General features: G+C 33.3%; 2 protein-coding genes across 3 annotated transcripts; one reads left to right on the plus strand and one right to left on the minus strand.

Moving 5' to 3' along the window:
- Positions 1 to 1,063: 1,063 nt before the first annotated feature.
- LOC135131814 (uncharacterized) lies at positions 1,064 to 1,654 on the plus strand. Its single transcript, XM_064059665.1, has 4 exons — positions 1,064 to 1,083; positions 1,150 to 1,350; positions 1,401 to 1,491; positions 1,541 to 1,654. The coding sequence occupies exons 1-4, from the start codon at positions 1,064 to 1,066 to the stop codon at positions 1,652 to 1,654; spliced, it is 426 nt and encodes a 141-aa protein (XP_063915735.1).
- Positions 1,655 to 1,663: 9 nt separating this feature from the next.
- LOC135132246 (sarcolemmal membrane-associated protein-like) lies at positions 1,664 to 18,105 on the minus strand. 2 transcript variants are annotated; one of them, XM_064060270.1, is made up of 9 exons: positions 17,907 to 18,105; positions 17,399 to 17,692; positions 17,128 to 17,350; positions 9,408 to 9,664; positions 9,182 to 9,352; positions 8,921 to 9,121; positions 8,739 to 8,870; positions 3,006 to 3,176; positions 1,664 to 2,949 (listed from the first exon to the last, which is right to left on the minus strand). In XM_064060270.1, the coding sequence occupies exons 2-9, from the start codon at positions 17,687 to 17,689 to the stop codon at positions 2,311 to 2,313; spliced, it is 2,085 nt and encodes a 694-aa protein (XP_063916340.1). In that variant the 5' UTR covers positions 17,690 to 17,692; positions 17,907 to 18,105; the 3' UTR covers positions 1,664 to 2,310. The 2 variants fall into 2 exon arrangements, with proteins under 2 accessions (XP_063916340.1, XP_063916339.1); XM_064060269.1 differs by having other exon boundaries at positions 17,825 to 18,105.
- Positions 18,106 to 18,143: the final 38 nt, after the last annotated feature.

Consider the following 18,143-nt stretch of genomic DNA (forward strand, 5'->3'; position numbering starts at 1 on the left):
CTTGGGTTTTTTCAGTTTTTCCGTCGATTTTCAATTTTTCGATATTTCAGTGTTGCCATTTTTCGATTTTTTAATTCTGCAAGTGTTCAATTTCGCGATTTTTTCATTTTTCAATTTTCCAATTTTCCGGTGTTTAAGTTTTACAATTTTTTAATTTTTCCATTCAATCTTTCAATTTTTGTTTTCTCGATTTTTCAATTTTTCAGGTTTTTGATTTTTCAGTTTTATGATTTTTTAAATTTTCGGTTTTTCGACTACGATTTTAATAACGATTTTACAATTAAATTCCGCTCCTTTGACTCTCGGGGTTATATTTTGCTCTTTTTCATAATATACGTAGTCGCCCTTTCAGAACAAGAAACTTAATCAATTGTAAATTCTTCTAAAGTAGACAAATATAAATCTTGCACTTAAGCCCCGCCCCTCGATCTGACAACGAATGAAAAATTCATTACGATTGAGACAGGGCGGGTGGGCGGGGCTTATAGTTTGCCTTTTTTTTAAATATACATAGCCATCTTTTCACAACAAAAACTTAAATCATGGTTAAAATGGTACATTTTTGCAAGGAAATATGGATCTTGCAATTATGGGGTGGAGCTTAATTGCAAAATCGATATTTCCTTATACAAATTTTCCAATTTAAACATGTTTTAAGTTTCGTGTTTGAAAGGAAGTCTACACATATTGAAACAAAAAGGCAAAATTTAATCCCGCCCACCCGCCCTGTCTCAATTGTAATGATTTTTTTTATTCGCTGTCAACCAAGAGGGCTGAATTTAACTGCAAAAGAATTATTTCTGTACAAGAAATTAAAAACATGTCTTTGAGAATCGTCTTGTTCACAGAATACTCTGTATATTAAGAAAAAAGGCATGTTTTTAATTTCTCGTAGAGAAATAGGAATTTTGCAGTTAAGCTCCGCCCCCTTGGCTTACGACGAATAAAAAAATCATCACAATTGAGATAGGGTGGGTGGGCGGGGCTACAATTTACCTTGTTTTTCTTAATATGTGTAGACTTATTTAAATGGTAAATTTGAGTTACTAAGAAATAGAATACAATGCCACAGGACCCCACTTAGTAAATTTCCCGATGGACCCCACGTCCTCAATCCGACACTGACCCCTTGTACACGAAATCTTCCAGCATCCAAAAAAGACGGAACGAATCACTGAAGCTTGAAGCCGCACCTCGAAGAAAGTTCTTCACCTTCTCAAACAATTCGTTAAATAGGTTAATGACTTTCCGGCATTACGATCAAGATAAAAATAGTACCATCAACACCACGTTACCCAAACTTGAGAAACTCGAAACTGATTTGTCGGACTCTGATGATACGTTTCGCAAGTAACGAAACGAGGTATCGATTGGAAAGAGCGCTAAATTGGTTGTTTCAGCTTCGAGTCTTCGTGCCTGAGGATCGGTGACGAGCTAGACGAAGATGCTAAGTCTTGTGTGAGCTGCGACTCCGGATTTACCTTCTATTCTGTAAGTGTTGCGGAAATTTCGACGACGTTTCTAGTGTTAAAATTTTTAGACTTATCCTCATGTTGCTCGTTCTGGGTCCAACACTTCCGATGGGACGTTCAAGAGCGCCAGGAATTCTCTGATTAAAATTTCTTCAAGTACCAACACCGTTGTTGTTGTTTAAAATCCAATAAATGTTTAATTGTTCATATTTTATTTTTTAAATACATTGCATCGGTTATTATATACATCTACTATGGACAAATAATATATTAAATAAAATACATTTTTTCCTATAAGTTTGGCGCTCCGCGAGCTTCGTAAGTTCCCGCAGCGCCAGACCTCTAACACAAAAATTGTACAAAACCAATTTCCTATTTCACCGGAAACAAATCTATTTTGGCAAATAACAAGTTATGTTTGTACAGCTTAAATCACAATCTTTCAAGTATTTGCGAATAACACACATTTTCCACTAAACGTAACCTCGTACAAAATAATCACTCTACGAAACAATTATGGCAAAGTTCCCTTAGATTAGACTTGTCTATAATTTGTTAGAAAAATAAATAACGGAAAGCGAAACCACCAAAACTTGATTGAATCTTAAAAAATACGACAACACCACAGATCTAACCAAATATCAACGTTCTTAAGCACCTCCTTGCTGAAAGTAGAGAATCACTTAAAGCTTATCTACAACAACAAATCAACAATGTGTACAATCAACTACCCGTACTTTCACCAAGAAGTGCGCAGATCTCGTAGTTATGTCTGATTAATGATTTTGATTAAAAACTCGAGAAAGAAATAGAAGAAAATCAAAAGTATGGCCGTGAATCAGGAAATCATCGCGCTTATCACCAGATACAGGATCATCAAGATCAGCGGCGCTATGTAGAAATACATTTTATCGTACGAACTGTTGCACACCCTATTGTATTGTTCTTTCAGACTCGACAGGTCGTTCTGCAGCTTCAGCTTGTCGTCGCTAATCTGCGAGTACCTCTCCTTCAGCAAAACCAACTCTTCTTCGAGACTAACTAATTGTTCGTAACTAACCGGACTACTTGATATGATCGACGTATTTACATTTTGGTCCTTTTTATTCGCTTCTTCCAGCTCCTTGACTAACGCGTTCACTCGGTCCCGCAGCTGCTGGCTCTCGTTGCACCCCTCCTTCCACTTCTGCTGCAAAATCGACAGCTCCTCCTTCATCAGCTGGTTCTCCTCGGCCTGAACGCTATTCGTTTGCCTCTCTTGACTGAGCGCCTTCTCCAATTCGGTCAACTTCGCCTTGTTCGACTCCAATATAGATTCGAGTATTTCGATTTTCTTTTTCAGCTCGTTCTGCGCCGACTGATATTTGTACTTTAAGGTTTTCGAGTCGACCGCGTCGCTGTCGAAATCGTCTTTCTCGTTCTCCGAGGAGGAGTCCTTATCGGGCGAGTCGGGGCCGTTCTGGGATTGGAGTTTAGTCTGGCAAAGAAATCACACTTTAACACGAAACACGATACAACGAAACCTGCACTTACTTCTTCTGGTAAGCTAAAAGTCACACGTTTTTCGACTTCTTTTTCGTCTTCGACGATTGTGTTTTGTTGGGTTAATGAATGGTTGAGGTGTTCGTTTTCGACAATTGCTTCCATATGAGGCTTCTCTTCACACTCTGTCTTATCAATCACGTCAGCAGTGACTGGTGCAACCTGGAAAAAAAAAACATTCCAAAGAGAGGTTCATGGAATGTCTTAGAAGTCTAGTACAAAGAAGTGATTTATAAACTCCGTTCCAAAAAATTTACCATTTTAGACATGTTTTCAGTTTCTTGTTGCTGAAATAAGTCTACACATTAAGAAAACAAGGTAAAATATAAACCCCGCCCACCCACCCTGTCTCGATTGTGATGATTTTTTTTATTCATCGTGAACCAAGAGGGCGGAGCTTAACTGCAAAATCTTTATTCCTCAACGATTAATTAAAAACATGTTTTTGAGTATCGTGTTGCTCAAAGAATATTATGTATATTAAGAAAAAAATAAAGCTGAAGATGACATTTTAAACGTGTTTTAAGTTTCTAGGAATAAAAAAATCATCACAATTGAGATGGGGTGGGTGGGCGGGGTTTATGTTTTGCTATATTTTCTTAATATACACAGTATTCTTTGAACAACACTATACTCAAAAACATGTTTTTTATTTTTTGTAAAGAAATTAGGATTTTGCAGTTCAGCCGCGCCCTCATGGCTCACTTGAATAAAAAAATCATCACAATCGAGATAGGGCGGGTGGGCGGGCTTATATTTTGTCTTTTTGTTTGAATACGTGTAGACTTCTTTTCAGAACATGAAAGTTAAAGCATGTTTAAAATGGAAAATTTGTATAAGGGATTACGATTTGGCAATTTGATTCCGCCCCGTAATTAAATCCATATTTCCTTGAAAAAATGTACCATTTTAACCATGTTTCAAGTTTTTTGTTGTGAAAAATGTCTATGTATATTAAGAAAAACAAGACAAAATATAAGCCCCGCCCACCCACCCTGTCTCAATTGTGATATTTTTTTTATTCGTCGTGAGCCAAGAGGGCGGAGCTTAACTGCAAAATCTTTATTTCTCTACGAGTAATTAAAAACATGTTTTTGAGTATCGTGTTATTCAAAGAATATTATGTATATTAAGAAAAAATTAAAGCCGAAGATAACATTTTAAACGTGTTTTAAGTTTCTAGGAATAAAAAAATCATCACAATTGAGATGTGGTGGGTGGGCGGGGTTAATATTTTGCTATATTTTCTTAATATACATAGTTTTCTTGGAACAACACGATACTCAAAAACATGTTTTTTATTTCTTGTAAAGAAATAAGTATTTTGCAGATAAGCTGCGACCTCATGGCTCACTTGAATAAAAAAAATCATCACAATCGAGATAGGGCGGGTGGGCGGGCTGACATTTTGTTCTTTTTGTTTGAATATGTGTACACCTCTTTTCAGAACATAAAACTTAAAACATGTTTAAAATGGAAAATTTGTATAAGGAAATCTCGATTTTGCAATTGGATTCCGGTCCGTAATTGCAAAATCCATATTTCTTTGTAAAAATGTACCATTTTAACCATGTTTCAAGTTTCTTGTTGTGAAAAAATGGCTATGTATATCAAGAAATAAAAGGTAAAATATAAGCTCCGCCCACCCACCCTGTCTCAAATGTGTTGATTTTTTATTCGTCGTGAGCTAAGAAGGTGGACCTTAACTGCAAAATCTTAATTTCTCTACGAGTAATTAAAAACATGTTTTTTAGTATCGTGTTGTTCAAGAGTACTATGTATGTATATTAAGAAAAAATCTAAGCCAAAGATTAAACCCTAACCATACCTGATCTGATTTACATATGTAGTAATGAAGTTTTCATTTTAAACATGTTTTAAGTTTCTAAGAATAAAAGAATCATCACAATTGAGATGGGGTGGGTGGGCGGGGTTTATATTTTGCTATATTTTCTTAATACACATAGTTTTCTTTGAACAACACGATACTCGAAAACATGTTTTTTATTTCTTGTAAAGAAATAAGTATTTTACAGTTAAGCTGCGCCCTCATGGCTCAGTTGAATAAAAAAATTATCACAAGTGAGAGAGGGCGGGTGGGCGGGCTTACATTTTGTCTTTTTGTTTGAATATGTGTAGACTTCTTCTCAGAACATGAAACTTAAAACATGTTTAAAATGGAAAATTTGTATAAGGAAATATCGATTTTGCAATCTGATTCCGCCCCGTAATAACAAAATCCATATTTCCTTACAAAAATGTGCCATTTTAACCATCTTTCAAGTTTCTTGTTGTGAAAAAATGGCTATGTATATTAAGAAAAACAAGACAAAATTTAAGCCCCGCCCACCCACCCTGTCTCAATTGTGATTATTTTTTTTTATTCGTCGTGAGCCAAAGGAACGAACAATTGCAAAAATATAGTGTGTTTATGGTCACGGAGCAACATTTTCGAATGAATCGCTACGAAATGCAAATTTTTCAAAATTTCTAAAAATTTCGAAATTTCAACGGTCGATTCCGGAAAAATGGTTGCAGTTATCAAAGAAATGAGGCACGAAGTGAGTTCTAAAGCTGAAGTCTACACGAAAATGTGTTTAGTAAAGTTTCGAAAATGTCAAAAATTGGTCGAAATTTGAAGAAGGAAAAATTTCATTTTTAAAAAAGTTGTCCAAAAATAATGAAAAACTTCAGGGACGTAGATCTCGACATGCTGATTCCAAAAATATAGCGTGTTGATGGTCACGGAGCAACATTTTCGAAATAATCGATACCAAATGCGAATTTTTGAGAATTTCTAAAAATTTCGATATTTCAGCGGTCGATTCTGGAAAAACCGTTGCAGTTATCAAAGAATCGATGCCGGAAGTGAGTTCTAGAGCTCGAAATCTACAAGAAAATGTATTTAGTTAAGTTTCGAAAATGTCAAAATTTGGCCGAAATTTGAAGAAGGAAAAATTTCACTTTTAAAAAAGTTGTCCAAAGATTGCGAAAAAATTCAGAGACGTAGATCTCGACATGCTGATTCCAAAAATATAGTGTGTTGATGGTCACGGAGCAACATTTTCGAAAGAATCGGTAAGAAATGGGAATTTTTGAGAATTTCTAAAAATTTCGATATTTCAGCGGTCGATTCCGGAAAAACGGTTGCAGTTACCAAAGAATCGATGCCGGAAGTGAGTTCTAGAGCTCGAAATCTACAAGAAAATGTATTTAGTTAAGTTTCGAAAATGTCAAAATTTGGCCGAAATTTGAAGAAGGGGGGACCATTGGAAAAATTTCACTTTTAAAAAAGTTGTCCAAAGATTGCGAAAAAATTCAGAGACGTAGATCTCGACATGCTGATTCCAAAAATATAGTGTGTTGATGGTCACGGAGCAACATTTTCGAAAGAATCACTATGAAATTCGAATTTTTGAAAATTTCTAAAAATTTCGATATTTCAACGGTCGATTCTAGAAAAACGGTTGCAGTTATCAAAGAATCGATGCCGGAAGTGAGTTCTAGAGCTCGAAATCTACAAGAAAATGTATTTAGTTAAGTTTCGAAAATGTCAAAATCTGGCCGAAATTTGAAGGGGCCATTGGAAAAATTTCACTTTTAAAAAAAGTTGTCCGAAAATTGCGAAAAAATTCGGAGACGTAGATCTCGACATGCCGATTCCAAAAATATAGCGTGTTGATGGTCACGGAGCAACATTTTCGAAAGAATCGGTACGAAATGCGAATTTTTGAGAATTTCAAAAAATTTCGATATTTCAACGGTCGATTCTTGAAAAACGGTTGCAGTTATCAAAGAATCGATGCCGGAAGTGAGTTCTAGAGCTCGAAATCTACAAGAAAATGTGTTTAGTTAAGTTTCGAAAATGTCAAAGTTTGGCCGAAATTTGAAGAAGGGGGGACCATTGGAAAAATTTCTCTTTTAAAAAAAGTTGTCCAAAAATTGCGAAAAAATTCAGAGACCTAGATCTCGACATGATGATTCCAAAAATATAGCGTGTTGATGGTCACGGAGCAAAATTTTCGAAAGAATCGGTAAGAAATGGGAATTTTTGAGAATTTCTAAAAATTTGGATATTTCAGCGGTCGATTCCGGAAAAACGGTTGCAGTTATCAAAGAAACGAGACCGGAAGTGAGCTCTAGAGGTCGAGATCTACAAGAAAATGTATTTAGTTAAGCTTCGAAAACGTCAAAAATTGGCCGAAATTTGAAGAAGGGGGGACCATTGGAAAAATTTCACTCTTAAGAGTTGTCTAAAAATTGCGAAAAAATTCAGGGACGTAGAGCTTGACATGCTGATTCCAAAAGTATAGTGTGGTATTGGTCACGGAGCAAGATTTTTGAAAGAATCACTACGAAGTGCGAATTTTTCAACATTTCTAAAAATTTCGATATTTCAGCGGTCGATTCCGGAAAAACGGTTGTAGTAATCAAAGAAACAATGCCGGAAGTGAGTTCTAGAGCTTGAAATCTACAAGAAAATGTATTTAGTTAAGTTTCGAAAATGTCAAAATTTGGCCGAAATTTGAAGAAGGGGGGATCATTGGAAACATTTCACTTTTAAAAAAGTTGTCCAAAAATTGCGAAAAAATTCAGGGACGTGGATCTCGACATGCTGATTCCAAAAATGTGGTGTGTTGATGGTCACGGAGCAACATTTTCGAAAGAATCGCTACGAAATGCGAATTTTTGAGAATTTCTAAATTTTTCGACAATTCAACGGTCGATTCTGGAAAAACGGTTGCAGTTACCAAAGAAACGATACCGGAACTGAGTTCTAGAGCTCGAAATCTACAAGAAAATGTATTTAGTTAAGTTTCGAAACTGTCAAAATTTGGCCGAAATTTGAAGAAGGGGGGACCATTGGAAAAATTTCACTTTTAAAAAAGTTGTCCAAAAATTGCGAAAAAATTCAGGGACGTACATCTCGACATGCTGAATCCAAAAATATATCGTGTTGATGGCCACGGAGCAACATTTTCGAAAGAATTGGTACGAAATGCGAATTTTTGAGAATTTCTAAAAATTTCGATATTTCAGCGGTCGATTCCGGAAAAACGGTTGCAGTTATCAAAAAATCGATGCCGGAAGTGAGTTCTAGAGCTCGAAATCTATAAGAAAATGTATTTAGTTGAGTTTCGAAAATGTCAAATTTTGGCCGAAATCTGAAGAAGGGAAAAATTTCTCTTTTAAAAAAAGTTGTCCAAAAATTGCGAAAAAATTCAGAGACGTAGATCTCGACATGCTGATTCCAAAAATATAGCGTGTTGATGGTCACGGAACAATATTTTCGAAAGAATCGGTACAAAATGCGAATTTTTGAGAATTTCTAAAAATTTCGATATTTCAATGGTCGATTCTGGAAAAACGGTTGCAGTTATCAAAGAAACGATGCCGGAGGTGAGTTCAAGAGCTCGAAATCTACAAGAAAATGGACTTGGTTAAGTTTAGAAAATGTCAAAAATTGGCCGAAATTGGAAAAATTTCAGTTTTAAAAAAGTTGTCTAAAAATTGCGAAAAAATTCAGGGACGTAGATCTCGACTTGTTGATTCCACAAATATAGCATGTTGATGGTCACGGAGCAACATTTTCGAAAGAATCGCTACGAAATGCGAATTTTTGAAAATTTCTAAAAATTTCGATATTTCAAGTTTGTATATAAATCGACCTGAACTTCAATGTATGAATATCAAGCGCAACAATTTTAATCAAAATGCACCTACTGTAAGATTAATATGATTATTCTGCGGCTCCATCTCCACCCCATTCGCCTTATTCATCTCCGCTTCGCAGATTTCGTTTTCCAAAAGCTCTTCTTTCGTCTTCAGATCATCATCGTTGTAAATGATCCGTTTCTAAAACGAATCCTCATAATTAAACCAAAACGAAAAAAAAAACCACTTACATCTATTATATCCAAATCTAATTCGCTAAACAAACTCGGGTTGTCCTTCATCGACATCGAATTCACCAATTTCAATTGCAACTTTTCCACTTTTTCGATTTCGGCGTCTAAACGCGTCTGGAGGTCCCACTGCTGCTGCTCCAATCGCAGCCTCTCCTCGTTCGCCTTCTTCTGTTCTTCTGTCAGTTTTTGAGCAACCTCCTGAGCGCAAACAATCGAATAAAAAATTGATACACATGCAAGAAAAATAAAAACTCGAACCTCCAGTTCTTGTTGCGCCTGCGCCAGCTGCTCCTTCACTAGTAACGCTTCCTGTTCGGCGGATATCCTGCACCTCTCTTGTTCGGTTGCTATGGCTAAAGCTTGCAGACGTTCGGCGTGGAGTTTTTCCAAGGCCTCTTTAGCTGCGACTTGGTATGCGGCGTTATCGTCCTAAAAATATTTTTGGTTGTGACGTGGTCTAGCGGCTTTGCAAGGTCTGTTTTACTTGGAGTTTTCCGATTTCTTCCCTGTATTTGTCTTCGCCCCAGTTCTTCCCGGCTTGTTGGAGTTGCGTCTCGAGGGCGGAAACCCGAGATAGTAATCTTTCTTCGCCGACGTAAGCTTGCCAACTCTCTTCGGCCGATTTTCGTGCTTCGTCCACCACGCTTTGAAGAGCTGTGAGTTTGGTCTCTAAGCATTGCTCCCGTTGGGTAGCTTCTTGGATGATTTGGTGCAGTTTGTACAGCTCGTCTAAAGGCACGACTGGAGAAAGAAAAAACAGTTAAAATTGTCGGATTCTTGGGCGAAGTAGCGAAATATTTCTGATGGATACTTCACTGTTGTTCACTGTTATAGGTATTTCTAAATATAGACTGGGAAAATATCAACTCACATGTGGAGCAATTATAAGTTCAAAGGCACACCTGTTACACAACATTTTCTAGCGGAAGCCAAGTATTTGAACGAGAAAAATCGTTAACATCTACATTCTCAATTACCGTTTAATCACTGCTAGAGCGACGTAGTTGATTAAAAAAATGTTGGATTTTTTGGCTTCACTCACAGTTTTTCATGGTTTAAATTTTGGCTTAGTTGTTGCACATTTTTTCTGACAAACGAATTTCAATTGGTTTGTTTATTTTTTCCCAGAATTCCTAATTCCATCAAGTGTTACTACAATGTGTTTACACAATCTACTATTTAGCAATTTTCGGAATAATACATTACAAGCTGCTAAATAGCGCGAGTATTTAATTTTCTACACCGGCAATTCTGATTTGTTTACAGATAATCTCATGGTTGTATGTAAATTAAATGAAATTTTTATTAGTGTGAGTGTGTGCCATTAACATAATTTCTGTTTGATGTATAATTAACTAATATACTTAGAAAAATTTACATTTGAATCAAATAAAAACTGATAAAAAAGTCTGTTTTAAGAGAAAAATATCCCAGTACGTAAAAAAATGTGTGTAGAGCATTTTACAAAACACAGTGGAATAATATTAACGATTTTTACTGGCAGGCAAAAAAATCGTTATCAACAAAATGATTACCCAATAACCTTGACCTCTACAAATATCTAGTTTTATTTTTCCCGAGCGTAAGCGAGTTCATCGGGCGAATGACCACTTTTTTATTTTCTCGACGTTTCATGACCCCTACAGTACGAAAAAAGCAGTCTCTCGTTTCCGTCCGTTGATTTTTTTATATTTAAATTCTAGATTTTTCGATCCAATTTTTTAGTTTTTCACTGCTTCAATTTCCATTTTTAATTTTTTATGTTTTTGATGTTTCAATTTTTCGATTTTTCGACTTTTTAACTTCGATTTCTCGTTTTCCGGATATTTCAGTTTTATGATTTTCAATTTTTTCATTCTCCAATTTTTTGATTCGTGAATTTTTCTTTTGTATTTGTCAGTTTTTTATTTTTTAATTTTCAATTTTTGGCGTTTCGATAGATTTGTCGACTTCTCGAATACTTGGTTTCTCGATTTTCGATTTTTAAGGTTTTGGATTTTTCAATTTTTTGATTTTTTAAATTTTCGATACCTATTTGAGTTTTGGGATTTTTCAGTTTTTTGATTTTTCAAGTTTTGGATTCTCAATTTTTCGATATTTCAGTTTTGATATTTTCCGATTTCCCGATATTTCGATTTTTTAATTTTTTCATTTTTCAAATTTTCAATTTTCGGCTTTTCCAAATTTTCAATTTATCGATTTTTCGAATTCATGATTTCTCAACTTAGGTGTTTCCATTTCTCGATTTTTCAATTATTTTAAATTTTTTGATTTTTCAAGCTTTCGATTTTTCAATTTTCTGATTTTTTAAATTTTCCATTTTTCGACTTTTCGATTTCTCGAATTTTCAATTTCAGATTTCTCAAGTTTTCAATATTTTATTTTTATTTTTAGATTCATATCGGTTTATCAATTTTTTGATATTTCAGTTTTGGAATTTTTCAATATTTTTATTCTTCAATTTTTGGCGTTTCTATCGATTTGTCGATTTTTGATTTTCCCATTTCTCGATATCCCAACTGTTTGATGTTTCGATTTCTCGATTTTTGATTTTTCATTTTTTTGACTTTTTAAATTTACGATTTTTTGATTTTTACGCTTTTCGATTTCCCAATTTTTTTCAATTTTCGATTCCTAAACCTTTTTATTGTAGATTTTCCGATGATTTTCAAATATTTCAGTTCAATTCCCCGATTTTTCGATTTTAATTTTTTTTCGTTTTTCGGTTTTTCTAAATTTTCAATTTGTCGATTTTTCGAATTCATGATTTTTGGATTAATTGATTTTTCATTTTCCCTTTTCTTGATTTCTCGACTTTAGTGTTTCGATTTCTTTCAGTTTTTTCAATTTTTCTGTTTTTCAAATTTACAATTTTTGGTGTTTCTCAGTTCGAATTCTCAATGTTTTGGTTAGCTGATTTTTCGATTTCTTGAGTTTTCGAAGTTTTGATTTACGATTTTTTGTTTCTTCAGTTTTTCAATTTTTTGATTTTTTAAATTTTCCATTTTTCGACTTTTCGGTTATTCGAATTTTCGATTTCTCGAATTTTCAATTTCAGATTTCTCAAGTTTTCAATGTTTCAGTTTTATTTTTAGATTTTTCGATCAATTTCTTGATATTTCAGTTTTCGGATTTTTCAATATTTTTATTCTTCAATTTTTCGATTCCTCAATTTTCCGATTTTTAAATTTTTTCATTTTTCAAATTTTCAATTTTTGGCGTTTCTAGTTTCTGATTTGCCGATTTTTCAATTTCTCAATTTTTCAATTTTCGATTCCTCAATTTTTCGACTTTTTTGTTTTGTATTTTTCAGTTTATTATTCTTTAATAATTGTTCGATTTAAAACCTTTTCATTTTTTTTAATTTTCAATTTTTGGCGTTTTTATCGATTTGGCGATTTTTTGAAGTTTCCTTGATTTCTCCATTATGTATTAGATTTTTCGACTTTTCCTTTGTTTGAATTTCCCATTTGTTCGATATCCTGTTTTGTGGTTTCGATTTGGCGATTTTTCGATTTTCAAGGTTTTTGATTTTCCAATTTTTCAATTTTTCGATATTTCAGTTTTGGGATTTTTCGATTTTTCATTTTCTCCATTTTCTAATTTTCCATTTCTCAACCTGTCTATTTTTAGATTTCCCGATGATTTTCCGATATTTCAGTTTAGTTCCCCGATTTTTCTGTTTTTCAGATTTACAATTTTTGGTGTTTCTCAGTTCGAATTCTCGGTATATTGATTAGCCTATTTTTTATTTCTTCAGTTTTTCGGTTTTTTTATTTTTCAGGTTCTCGATTTTTCAATTTTTTGATTTTTTAAATTTTCCATTTTTCGACTTTTCGGTTATTCGAATTTTCGATTCCTCGAATTTTCAATTTCAAATTTCTCAAGTTTTCAATATTTTATTTTTCCATACTTTCATTCTTCAATTTTTCGATTCCTGAATTTTTCGATTATTAAATTTTTCCATTTTTCAATTTTCGATTAATCAATTTTTCGATATTTTAGTTTTGAGATTTTTCAGTTTTTCGATTCTTCAATTATTCGATGTTTCAGTTTTGGGATTTTTCGATTTTTCTAAATTGTCAATTTCTCAACCTTTTTATTTTTAGATTTCCCGATGATTTTCGGATATTTCAATTTAATTCCCCGATTTTTCAATTTTTAAATTTTCAATGTTTGGCTTATCTAAATTTTCAATTTGTCGATTTTCAGTTTTTTCAATTCTTCAATTTTTTGATTTTTCAATTTTTTTCAATTTTTCTGTTTTTCAAATTTACAATTTTTGATGTTTCTAAGTTCGAATTCTCGATGTTTTGGTTAGCCAATTTTTCGTTTTCTTGAGTTTTCGATGTTTTGATTTTTTTAATTTTCTATTTTTCGACTTTTCGGTTATTCGAATCTTCGAGTTCTCGAATTTTCAATTTCAGATTTCTAAAGTTTTCAATGTTTCAGTTTTATTTTTCGATTTATATCGGTTCATCAATTTTTTGATATTTCAGTTTTGAGAATTTTCAATATGTATTTTTATTCCTCAATTTTTCGATTTAAAACCTTTTCATTTTTTTAAATTTTCAATTTTTGCCGTTTTTATCGATTTGTCGATTTTTTGAAGTTTTCTTGATTTCTCGATTATTCGATTTTTCGACATTTCCTTTTTTTGAATTTCCCATTTGTTCGATGTCCTATTTGTTGTTTCGATTTCTTGATTTTCAAGATTTTTGATTTTTCAATTTTTTGATTTTTTAAATTTTCGATTTTAACACTTTTCGATTTCTCAATTTTTCGATATTTTAGTTTTGAGATTTTGCAGTTTTTTGATTCTTCAATTTTTCGATATTTCGGTTTGGGATTTTTCGATTTTTCTAATTTTCCATTTCTCAACCTTTTTATGTTTAGATTTCCCGATGATTTTCCGATATTTCAATTTAATTCGCCGATTTTTCAATTTTTAAATTTTCAATTTTCGGCTTTTCTAAATTTTCAATTTGTCGATTTTTCAGTTTTTTCAATTCTGCAATTTTTTGATTTTTCAATTTTAATCAATTTTCCTGTTTTTCAAATTTACAATTTTTGGTGTTTCTCAGTTCGAATTCTCGATATTTTGGTTAGCCGATTTTTCGAGTTTTCGATGTTTTGATTTTTTAAATTTTCCATTTTCCGACTTTTCGGATATTCGAATTTTCGAGTTCCCGAATTTTCAATTTCAGATTTCTCAAGTTTTCAATGTTTCAGTTTTATTTTTCGATTTATATCGGTTTATGAATTTTTTTATATTTTAGTTTTGAGAATTTTCAATATTTTTATTCCTCAATTTTTCGATTTTTTTGTTTTGTGTTTTTCAGTTTATTATTCTTTAATAATTATTCGATTTAAAACCTTTTCAATTTTTAAAATTTTCAATTTTTAGCGTTTTTATCGATTTGTCGATTTTTTGAAGTTTTCTTGATTTCTCGATTATTCGATTTTTCGACTTTTCCATTTTTTAATTTTCTCATTTGTTCGATATCCTAACTGTTTGTTGTTTCGATTTCTCGATTTTCAAGATTTTTGATTTTTCAATTTTTTGATTTTTTAAATTTTCGATTTTAACACTTTTCGATTTCCCAATTTTTCGATATTTTAGTTGAGATTTTGCAGTTTTTTGATTCTTCAATTTTTCGATATTTCGGTTTTGGGATTTTTCGATTATTCTAATTTTCCATTTCTCAATCTTTATATTTTTAGATATCCCGATGATTTTCGGATATTTCAATTTAATTCCCGGATTTTTCAATTTTTAAATTTTCAATTTTCGGCTTTTTTAAATTTTCAATTTGTCGATTTTCAGTTTTTTCAATTCTTCAATTTTTTTTATTTTTCGATTTTTTTCAATTTATCTGTTTTTCAAGTTTACAATTTTTGGTGTTTCTCAGTTCGAATTCACGATGTTTTGATTTTTTTAATTTTCCATTTTTCGACTTTTCGGTTATTCGAATTTTCGATTTCCCGAATTTTCAATTTCAGATTTCTCAAGTTTTCAATGTTTCAGTTTTATTTTTCGATTTATATCGGTTTATCAATTTTATTATATTATTTCAGTTTTGAGAATTTTCAATATTTTTATTCCTCAATTTTTCGATTTTTTTATTTTGTATTTTTCAGTTTATTACTCTTTAATAATTATTCGATTTAAAACCTTTTCATTTTTTTTAATTTTCAATTCTTGCCGTTTTTATCGATTTGTCGATTTTTTGAAGTTTTCTTGATTTCTCGATTATTCAACTTTTCCATTTTTTTGATTTTCCCATTTGTTCGATATCCTAACTGTTGTTTGGATTTCTCGATTTTTCGATTTTCAAGGTTTTTGATTTTTCAATTTTTTGATTTTTTAAATTTTCGATTTTTACACTTTTCGATTTCCCAATTTTTCAATTCTTCAATTTTTTGATATTTCAGTTTAGGGATTTTCGATACTTTTATTCTTCAATTTATCGATTCCTCAATTTTCCGATTACAAAATTTTTCCACTTTTCAAATTTTCAATTTTTGGTGTTTCTAAGCTTCCGATTTGTCTATTTTTCAATTTTCGATTAATCAAGGTTTCGAATCCCTGATTTCTCGATTATTCGATTTTGTGATTTTTCCATTTCTTGATTTTCCCATTTCTCGAAATCCCAACTATTTGTTGTTTCGATTTCTCGATTTATTGATTTTAAAAAGGTTTTTGATTTTTCAATTTTTTGATTTAAATTTTATCTAAATTTTCGATTTTAACACTTTTCGATTTCTCAATTTTTCAATTGTTTAGTTTTGAGATGTTTCGATTTTTCTAATTTTCCATTTCTCAACCTTTTTATTCTTCGATTTTCCGATATTTCAATTTAATTCCTCGATTTTTCGATTTTTAAAATTTCAATTTGTCGATTTTGCTGTTTTTCAAATTTACAATTCTTGGTGTTTCTCAGTTCGAATTCTCGATGTTCTTAAATTTTCCATTTTTCGACTTTTCGGTTATTCGAATTTTCGATTTCTCGAATTTTCAATATCAGATTTCGCAAGTTTTCAATGTTTCAGTTTTATTTTTCGACATTTTCGATCAATTTTTTGTATTTCAGTTTTGGGATTTTTCAATATTTTTATTCTTCAACTTTTCGATTTCCGGATTTTTCATTATTTTAATTCTTCAATATTTTTTTAAATTGTGTTATTTATATTTAAATTTTAGATTTTTCGATTTCTCGATTTTACAGTTCTTCGATTTTTCTATTTTTGAACTTTTAGCATTTTTTAATCCGAAATCTACCGATTATTTGATGTTTAGAATTCTCAATCTTCCGATTTTTTGACGTTTCAATTTTTCCATTTTTTGATATTTCAATTTTTAAATTTTATAATTTTTTGAATTCTCGATCTCCCGATCTGGCTTTTACTTTACAGTGGTTATCAGAGAACAAAAATTGCAGAAAAAATTATAATTTGTCAAAGAAGCGAGATTTGTTCAGAGGCGAGGGAAGTTCTGTCGAAATAACCTTTGACCAATTTTTTTTTCAGAATGTGAAGTGTAGAAGACTGTCAAAGCTCTTATTTTCAAACGAATCTCATAATTATTTTTCTCGACAAAAGAATACACAACAGAAAATCTAATTTTCCTCAAAAAAAAAACCTTCCCCATTTCCATCACCCCTCGAAACGACAACACCCTTTGTTATTTAAATTTCGTCCAAACAAACCGATTTATTGCGCTGAAAATCTCACAAAAACGCTAATGGTATTTCTGGCATACATCATTAATCAGGCATAATATCGAGCGCGCTCGTTTTCTTAGCACAACGAACGTTTATTTTATTTATAGAATTTTAAAAGTTTATATTTAAAGAAGTATTTATCCCAATGAACACGCGTCGTGGGTGGGAGGTATAATCGTTCTTCCATTACTTCCTACTTGATTAATACCATTGGTTAAGATGTATATTTTCGTGCGGTTACAGGGCATTAAAATCATTATGACTTGTTGATATTCGACGATTACGTCGCTCCACATGGCTCCCGGTTATCGCAAACTAAACAAATTAACTTATTTACCGAAAAATTTGGCCCCCAGATTCAGCTACTATGAAATTTTGTATCGTTTTCGTGTGGCACTTCGCTCCCGTCCCATTTAGCATATTCATCAGGCAATAAACGCAACGTTTGTGTACCAGTCGCCATGACAACCCCCCACATACCATGTGTGTTGCTCTCAACAATGCTGGGACTCGCCTTCGCCTCCTTCCCATCGGGCAGATACAGCTTGAGCGTCGCGATAATGCACCCATGAGTAACCTTCCTATTATTCTCGATAACGTCCACACCAAACTGAACTATATCACCGGAACTGACTTCATGGTGTTCTGTTTCGGCAGCCAGACGGTTGTTGTTGACGAACGTGCCGTTGCTGCTCTTGGTGTCCTAAGCCCCACAAATCAATCACACGCCAAAACTCGTACTCACGCTTACTTGTAGGTAGAACTTTCCGTTCTCGTACCACAGCAGGGCGTGATGCCGCGACAGCACCTTGCAGTCGAAGATGGCGTTGGTGGCTGTGGCCCGGGCCCGCGCCACCGAGCGGCCCACCTTGACGGGCTGGTCGAGCGTGAGGGTGCGTTCTTGAAATGGGTGAGAATTCGGTCGGCAGATGAGCACTGCTTTGGCGGTCATTTTGCTCTCGCTGCTCATTACCATGTCATTGATGGCGGGGGTTGGGTATGTGGCCACATTCTTCACCCAGATCCCACTTACTACTACCATCGCCTGGAATTAATCAATTTGATTAGGGCCAATCAAGAATCATGCAATGACATCTCGTTAACGTGTTAATTGTGGCGAGGCGCGGGAGCGCGCTGGGACGAGTCGGGACCGTGCTAAGGCTGCGTTGCTACTCACCCAAAGAGCAAAGAATTAAAAGCAATGTAAATTTTCATCTATTGAGGGATATGTCAAAATCTGTGGGCGTGAAACTAGGTACCTCAAATTGCCAAAATTACAAGCCCAACATTTTCACGGCCTGGCGAGAAATGGTGCTCGGCGGTCGCGGGACGACGGATTTCCACATAATTTACATATTTACATGAAACTTGCTAAATTTATCTAAGCTCTTGACATTTTTAAGCACAAAGAACTCGCGACGCAGATACTTGCGTAGACGTCACGGTGGCAGACCTGTGGACGGGGGCCAACTTCACGCAACTGACAATTACTGCGC

This window comes from Zophobas morio, unplaced genomic scaffold (genome assembly GCF_036711695.1).
Source record: "Zophobas morio isolate AGI-343-1 ecotype UQ-CSIRO unplaced genomic scaffold, CSIRO_AGI_Zmor_V1 ptg000021l, whole genome shotgun sequence".
NCBI lineage: Eukaryota > Metazoa > Arthropoda > Insecta > Coleoptera > Tenebrionidae > Zophobas > Zophobas morio.